At 62.6% G+C, this 8,253-nt stretch overlaps 1 protein-coding gene across 1 annotated transcript in view; it reads right to left on the bottom strand.

Moving 5' to 3' along the window:
* LOC112112909 (tumor necrosis factor) overlaps positions 1-8,253 on the bottom strand; it is a 12,608-nt gene that overhangs the window by 867 nt on the left and 3,488 nt on the right. The window contains exons 7-9 of the mRNA XM_029913624.1: positions 7,887-8,137; positions 3,108-3,292; positions 174-221 (exon numbers count right to left, since the gene is read on the bottom strand). Of these exons, the coding sequence (XP_029769484.1) occupies positions 174-221; positions 3,108-3,292; positions 7,887-8,137 (484 nt within the window). The remainder of the gene's footprint in view (positions 1-173; positions 222-3,107; positions 3,293-7,886; positions 8,138-8,253) is intronic.

The following is an 8,253-nucleotide window of genomic DNA, read 5'->3' as shown; positions in this document are numbered from 1 at the left end:
CCTCCCAGAGCCGGGGGGAGAACCCAGGAGTCCTGGCTCCCAGCCCCCCCCCCGCTCTAACCCACCAGCCCCCACTCCCCTCCCAGAGCGGGGGAGAGAACCCAGGAGTCCTGATGGTCAGCGTGGGTCACACAGGCAAGGGGGATGCTGGGGGGGGGGGGACAACGACTCACTGTTGGTGGAGCGATGGCTGGGGGCCAGGTGCAGAACCGAGCGTTTCCCTAGGAGTCAGGTGGAAAGACAGAGACAGTGACTCACCAGTTTCCCTCCCCTCACCCCTGTGCCCCTTTGCCCCATGGCTGCCAGAGCCTGGATCTCCCAGTGGGCTCGGAGCCGCTGGGAACTTTAACAGCCCTACCAAGCGGCACTGGGATCCCACCTCTGCCACGAAGTGGTGTGAACCTAAGGGCTTGTGTGATCTCCCCAGAACCGCTGCCTGCACCAGGGTCAGAGCCCGAGGTCTCCACCCCAGGGGCCAACCCCGGAGCATCTCCCCCTGCACCGCAAAAGACATCAGCTCAACGGGGTGATCCACTGCGGGGGGCGCCGGGGCAACAGCTATTACCAGAAACTGACCTGTGTGACGGAGCAGGGAGCAGGGCGGACTGACCTGGGAATGTTGCAGGGGAGTTACATTGGGGGTGGGGGGCTTCCCTTGAAGGAAGCTACCTGAGCTGTAATCTGAGCCAGGAGGGGGGGTGGGAGAAGTGACACCTTCTGCCCAGGAGACAAGACAAAGGAGAGGAGGAGCAGGGGGAGGGGGGAGAGAGCTGCTGGAGGAGTTTTTAGTTTCAGTTTGGGCTGGGTGGTGGAACGCAGGGACGCCCAAGGCTGGGGTGTAAGCTCCCTGCCCCCCAGAAGGACTTGACTGAGGGGTCCTGGTTGTACCTACAATCTCTGTTTCAGACTGTGTTCCTACTGTCCAATAAACCTTTCATTTTACTGGCTGGCTGAGAGTCATGGTGAATCGCAGGACGCCGGGGGTGCAGGGCCCTGACTCCCCCACACTCCGTGACAACTGGTGGCAGCGGTGGGATCTACTGCACCCTGTGGACGGTGCTTCCTGCAGTAAGTGACTGGGGAGCAGTAAAGCGAAGGGGGATTGATGGGGACCAGGTCTGCTGAAGAGTCAGAGAGAGACGGTTTCAGGGGGCGATTAACCCCTGGGAGTGTGTGACCAGCGAGAAGGACTTTTGCAGTAACAGGGTCCCCCGGGGGATCGCAGAGAGCGGTCCCAGAGGCGGAGGAGTCTGCAGTTTGATCCTGGCAGACAGATTGTGACCTGAAGAAGGGCTGGCACAATAGGGGTCTCCCGGGAATGGTGAAAAGCGGAGAGCACAGGCCGGCGAGTGGCCAGCAGGAGGATGTATGCTAAACGCCTTAAGAGCGACCTGGTGGAGCTGTGCAGGCAGAGGGGACTGCGCATTGGGAGGTCCACCAAAGAACAGCTCATTGCCCAGCTGGAGGAGAAGGGTCGCTTGGATGAACCGATCCTGTCCCTGAGGGAAGCCGCCCGGCGGATGCAGCGGGGGCCCCGGGGCCTGACGTGGCTGGGAGGGGTCAGACTGCTGCCGAGGACATCCCGAGATCCTGCCTACCTATACCTAGGGGAGGGGTTGGAGGAAGCCCAGCGAATATCGAGGGCACCCTGACCCCAGCGGCCAGCAGGGGATCGTCCCGGCGGAGCTCCCCGTCCCTGGAGCGGATGCGGCTGGAATATGAATGGGAGATGAGACGGGAAGAGCTCGAGTTAAGGAAGCAAGAACTGAAGGAGGAGCGGGAAGAACGGGAAAAGCAGCGGGAAGAGAAGGAAAAACAGCGTCAGCATAGGCTGGCGTAGAAGGAGAAACAGCGTCAGCATGAGCTGGAGCTGGCCAGGCTGAGGAGCAGTGGGGCCCCGGCTGCAGCGAGCGAGGGGGGACCCAAGACTGCAAGAAGCTTTGATAAGTGCTTCCTGGCCCAGCGTAAGGAGGGGGAGGACATGGATACCTTCCTGATGGCCTTTGAGAATGCCTGCGAGATGCACAGGGTTGACCCTGCAGACGGGCTCCTACGCGGCCATCGAGAAGGAATGCCTGGCCATGGTGTGGGCCCTTAAGAAACTGGAGCCATATCTCTTTGGGTGACACTTCACTATGTACACTGACCACTCTCCCCTGACCTGGCTGCATCAGATGAAAGGAGCCAACGCCAAGCTCCTGAGGTGGAGCCTGCTCCTGCAGGATTATGACATGGACGTGGTCCATGTGAAGGGAAGTGACAACCTGATAGCGGATGCGTTGTCCCGGAGAGGGGGCCCTGAACTTCCCCAGGTCACTGGGCAGAGTGACCCCGCTCAGTTCAGTCTCGAAGGGGGGAGAGATGTGACGGAGCAGGGAGTGGGGCGGATTTGACCTGGCAATGTTGCAGGGGAGTTACATTGGGGGTGGGGGGCTTCCCTTGAAGGAAGCTACCTGAGTTGTAACCTGAGCCAGGAGGGGGGTGGGAGAAATGACACCTTCTGCCCGGGAGACTGAACAAAGGAGAGGGGAGTGGGGAGAAAGCTGCTGGAGGAGTTTTTTTTTTCAGTCTTGGGCTGGGTGGTGCAACGCAGGGAACCCCAAGCTGGCGTCTAAGCTCCCTGAACCCCCCAGAAGGACTTGACTGAGGGGTTCTGGTTGTACCTACACACTCTGTTTCAGACTGCGTTCCTACTGTCCAATAAACCTTCTGTTTACTGGCTGGCTGAGAGTCACGGTGAATCCCAGGAAGAGGGGTGCAGGGCCCTGACTCCCCCACACTGCGTGACAACCTGGGAGGCAAAAATTGGAAATGGAATCCAGGCCTCACCGCATTGCAATCAGGAGTGACTCCGGATTCACCCGGGGAGGCAGCTGATATCCGCAGCCGGCCTTTCCCCTGCTGAGTTTGTCACTTTCTACTTTCATTTCTCAATATCCCGTTCCCCCACCACACACACCACCCACAGCCAGCCCCCGCCCTGGGGCCGGATGGGAGCCTGCGCCCCCTAGAGGGGACAGGCCCCGTTCCCCACCCCCACCCAAGGGTGGGACACCCGTTATCAGCTGCAGCCACTTGTCACTTTCACTTCATCCCCAGCCACTCACTGTGTTGCTGCCGCTGGTCCTGCTGCCTTGACTTCCCCTCGGAGCCCCTTTTCCCCCTTCGCCAAACCACAGGGGCCTGGACCCCCACAGCCAGGGGGGACTCCAGCTCCCCGGGCCCCTGAACCAAGAGCAGACAGGAGAGGGTTAGCCCTGGAAGAGATCCCCTGGCGCCAACCCCCACTCCCCTCCCAGAGCCAGGGAGAAAACCCAGGAGTCCTGGCTCCCAGCACCCCCCGCTCTAACCACCAGCCCCCACTCCCCTCCTAGAGATGATGAGAGAACCCAGGAGTCCTGGCTCCCAGCCCCCCACTCCCCTCCCAGAGCCGGCAGTAATTGGGTCGCTCTGCACATTCCTTTCCGCCATGTGGGGTTTTCCCAGGGAGGCGGGTTGTTTCCGCCTCCTCGCCGAGCGCTAAAGGTCGGTGCCAGGTTTGTGTTAGCGGCTCCCCCCAGCCCCGATGGGGGGGCAGCTTAATCTTTAACCCTTCAGGGGTCTCCTCCCTCTCGGCTGCTGCCCCGTGGAGGACAAGGGGGAAGCGAGAGCAAAGCAGCACCTCGGATCTTCCCCGGTAAGTTTCACCTGCCCCCTGCACCTCCTTCCCCTCCCAGAGCCGGGGAGAGAACCCAGGCGTCCTGGCTCCCAGCCCCCCCTGCTCTAACCCACCAGCCCCTCATGTGGATCAGTTTTGGGGGGTCTCACCTGCGTCTCTCCAGGGGGCCTGGTCTCTCCCCTCCTGGCGGCCGTCAGCTGTCCCCGGAGCTGGATCAGTTCCCCCCGCAGGGCTCCCAGGTGGGCCTGCTGGGCCATAAGGGCGATGACACAGGCCAGCACCCCCAGGGCCGCGCCCCCCCCCAGCCACAGCCCCCCCAGAGCCTGGCGCCCTGGGGCTCTGGCCATGAGGGCTGGGGAGTGTCACCTCCCCCCTGGCTTTTCCCCCCACCTGATGCCCCCCCAAGCCCACTCCTGGAGCCCCCCTCGGTAGCTGCTCCCCCAAATTCCTGCCCAGATACCCCCAAATCCCCCTTCCAGAGCCCCCCCTCCCTAGCTGTGCCCACAGATCCCTGCCCAGATACTCCCAAATCCCCCTTCCAGATCCCTCCACTCCCTCCCTAGCTGTGCCCACAAATCCCTCCTCGATATCCCCAAAAATCTCACACCCAGAGCCCCCTCCTGCTCCCTAGCTGCGCCCACAAATCCCTCCTTGACACCCCCAAAAATCTCACACCCAGAGCCCCCTCCCCCTCCCTAGCTGCGCCCCCTCCCCCTCCCTAGCTGCGCCCCCAAATCCCCTTCCAATTCCTCCCTGACACCCCCACACATCCCATTCCTAAAGCCTCCCCTCCCCCTCCCTAGCTGCTCCCCCAAATTCCTGCCCGGACACCTCCAAAATCTCCCCCGGCCTGTTCTCAAAGCCACCCCCCGAAAATCCCCCTGCTCACGCCCCCCCCCCCCAACCTCTCCGGAGCCCAGTGAGGCCTGGGTTGACCTAGGGGGTGCAGCTGGGATCTGGTGGGGGCCCCTTTGCAGGTTCCGGGGGGTGGCCGGCGAGCCCCAGGCTGTGGCCGGCTAGTGGCGGGCGCTGGCGTCTGGGTCTTGCGTAAGGGGACGTGGGGAAGAGGGCGTGGGGGGAGGAAACTGCCGGGTGCCCGGGGCCTTGCCAGCTGTATCCGTCTGCCAGCTGGCTGGGACCGTTAGCCCCCCCACAATGGCGAATGGGTGGGGGTCCCCCTGCTTCAGATCTGTGGGTTGCCCTGAGGTCCCCCCCAAATCTTTCCCCCCTCCTGCAAAATCCCCCCTAAAGTCCGTCTCTTGGGAAGTCCACAAAAACTCTGCCCCTGAAACCTTCCTCCCCTGGGGAGGTCACCCACAAGTCTCTGCCCCCCAAATCTCTCCCCCAACCTTTACTCCTTCTGTGGAGGGCACCCCCAAGTCTCTGAGCTCACCCTGAATTTTCCAGGGACCCCTTGAATTCATCCGCAAATATCCGGCTCCCCCTTCTTGCCTCAGACCTCCAGAACTCAAAGTCACCCGCTGATTTCTATCTCCCCGCCCAAAATGCTTGGCTTCATTCGTATTTGCATAGGAAGGATGAATGCACTCAGGTCCCAGGGTGTTAGCAACAGCTGGGAAACTTCCCTGCCCCCCTGAATAGACTATAACCCAGGAGTCCTGGCTCCCAGCCCCCCTGCTCTAACCCACCAGCCCCCACTCCCCTCCCAGAGCCGGGGAGAGAACCCAGGAGTCCCGGCTCCCAGCCCCCCTGCTCTGACCCACCAGCCCCCACTCTCTTCCCAGAGCCGGGGAGAGAACGCTGGAGTCCTGGCTCCCTGCCCCCCCCCTGCTCTAACCCACCTGACCCCACTCCCCTCCCTCGCACTGGGCTACTGCCTATCCCACATCTGCCTGCAGCCCCCTCCCAACCAATATTCCCCTTGTGCCTTTTGAGCCTAAAGCAGTTGCCAGGTTGGGTACCCAGGGACCCCTCGCCCGGCGCTGAGATGCGGCCACTTCTGGGGTGGAGTGGTGGTTACACGGGGACCCCTCGCCCGGTGCTGAGATGCGGCCACCTCTGGGGCGGGGCGGCTGGTTACCCAGGGATCCCTCACCCGGCGCTGAGATGCAGCCACCTCTGGGGCAGAGCAGCTGGTTATCCAGGGCTCCCTCACCCAGCGCTGAGATGCGGCCACCTCTGGGGTGGGGCAGCGGTTAAGATAACCCACGTTCAGGCTTTCTCAGGAATTGAAGTGTTTGATCATCAGTTTGTTCTGGTGAGTGCGAACACAAGATAAGCTACTGCAGGCCTGAGCCAGCCAGCCACCCACGCGGCCGCGGGCTCCGGGAAAGCCATCGATTGAGGCCTGGTGGCCTTCACCCCAAGGGGCCCTGGCGGGGCTGGGCTAGCAGAGGCCGGGGGCTGCGGGTCTGGACCAAGAGGGGGCAGGGAGCGGAGGCCTGGAACAGCAGGGCGGGTAACTAGGTGGTGTATGTCATGATGGATGGAGGGGGCCGTGGGGAGGGTTGGCCGGCTCAAGGTCGGGAGTAGACAGATACAAGGTGTAACCCCCCGCCTTTCTCCCCGCAGTATCATGTGATCCAATGAATGAGCAGCGTTCACCGGGGCACCTGGCTGAGCGTGATTCTATTGAGGCTTGCCTCCGTTTCCCCAAAACAGCACCCCTCCCCCCCTCGTCTGGCCTCTGGTCTATTAAGCCCTGCATGAAGCCTTTCAAAAGAAAACTCACACCTGTTTCTCTGAGGCCAGCCGCCTCCTCCCTCGGCCCCTGGCTTCCTGTTCTGCCAGCACCTGTTGCCTGGAATTTGGCCTCCCTCCGGGCGCCGTCTGCCAGCAGCCGTCTCCGCCTTTATAAGCTGCCCCTTTTTGGCAGCTGGTAATGCGTCTAGCTGCCCAGGACTCCGCTCCCCTTCTCGCACCCCGTGACAAACCAGTTCATGGCTGTTTTGCTCGACAGACGGCCCTGGCTGCGCGGACCGATCTGGCTCAGCAGAAGGAGCAACTAAGTGCACCATGTGTGTAGCGAGAGATGAAACCGCGGAAAGCCACCACCCAAGGTGCTAAGCCCTGCGGATGGAGGGGTTTCCCTGGGACCAATGGTTAAGGGCATGGGCTGAGGGATCGACGGGTCACTGCTATGTGAGAGAAACAGAAAGCGATGGAGGCACAGAAAGCCAGAGAGGCAGGCGGGGCGGGTCACCCGGATAGGAAGTCAAGAGACAGAGCTCCTTGGGGCACAGGACCGGCCGGAGAAGCGGCCTGGGGATTTCTGAGCCAGGAAGCCAGCTGTGGCTGTCAATCTCTGCCATGGCCAGGGAAGTGGGCCGGTGTTGGGCGTTCGTGGTAAAATAAACGGGTGGGTGCCGAAGAATAAACCTCAGTGGGACCGTCCACTTCTTCTCCTACGCGAAACACCCCTGCCCGCATATAGATCTAGGGAGAGAACCCAGGAGTCCTGGCTCCCAGCCCCCCCTGCTCTAACCACCAGACCCCACTCCCCTCCCAGAGAACCCAGGTCAAGCAATTCGCCACAGACGAGGCCACGGCATTTTAATTCTCCTTTTAATAATCGTTTCTGGTATAAAATACTCTGTGTCCCGTGAGTCCCGCCCCCACCCCGCACGGGCACCGGTGTGTGTGTGTGTGTGTGTGTGTGTGTGTCCCGCCCCCTCCATGGGTGGGCGTTCATTGTCCCGCCCACCCACGGTGCAGCCAATCAGGCACTGGTGGTCCTGGCGTGCTATTGGCTGCCACTGCTGTCGAGTGGTGGGCGAGGCGGGCAGGCCAGCCAGCCTAGAGCAGCCGTGTGCCCCCTGGTGGCAACAAGGGGCACTGCACCACCCCAGCCAGGGGGAGGATGTGTCCGTGTGCCCCCTGGTGGCTGCAATGGGCACTGTGCCCCCCCCCCCCCCCCCGCCCCATGTGCCACTTTCCCCTGCTGTGGGGGTCAGGGCTTTGGTTGGGTGTTTTATCCCCGCCCTGAGCGTTGGGGACAGGAAGAGCCAGGGAGAGAACCCAGGAGTCCTGGCTCCCAGCCCCCCCTGCTCTAACCCACCAGCCCCCACTCCCCTACCAGACCCAGGGAGAGAACCCAGGAGTCCTGGCTCCCAGCCAGCCCCCCCCGGTCTAACCACTGGACTCCACTCTCCTCCCAGAGCTGGGGATAGAACCCAGGAGTCCTGGCTCCCAGCCCCCTCCTGCTCCAGGCACTCAACGCCACTGCTCTCCCAGGGAACCCAGGAGTCCTGCCCCGCCGCCCCTGGCTCAGTGCACCTGGAAGAGGCCGAAGAAGGTGAGATAGGGCTCAGCCTTGAGCCTCACGTCGCGGATGGTGCGGAGGCGAAGGACAGAGCGCGGCTGGAGGAGCAGGAGCCCAGAGACCTGGCAGACGTGCAGCTCGGGGTCCTGCGGGCCGGCGCTGGTCGGGGGAAACTGCTCCAGGCACCGCAGGGCCAGCACCCCGTCCACCACCACGTCCAGCTTGATGTACACTGTCCGCCCCTCGTTGAAATGCACCTGCCGGGGGCAGAGGGGGTCAATAGAACCCAGGAGTCCAGGCCCCAACCCCCCTGCTCTAACCACCAGCCCCCACTCCCCTCCCAGAGCCGGGGAGAGAACCCAGGAGTCCTGGC

The sequence above is a fragment of the Terrapene carolina genome, unplaced genomic scaffold, assembly GCF_002925995.2.
Source record: "Terrapene carolina triunguis isolate 2854851 unplaced genomic scaffold, T_m_triunguis-2.0 Scaffold751, whole genome shotgun sequence".
Classification (NCBI taxonomy): Eukaryota; Metazoa; Chordata; order Testudines; family Emydidae; genus Terrapene; species Terrapene triunguis.
The sequence above is the reverse complement of the archived record's forward strand: the minus strand, read 5'-3'. Positions and strand labels throughout refer to the sequence as shown.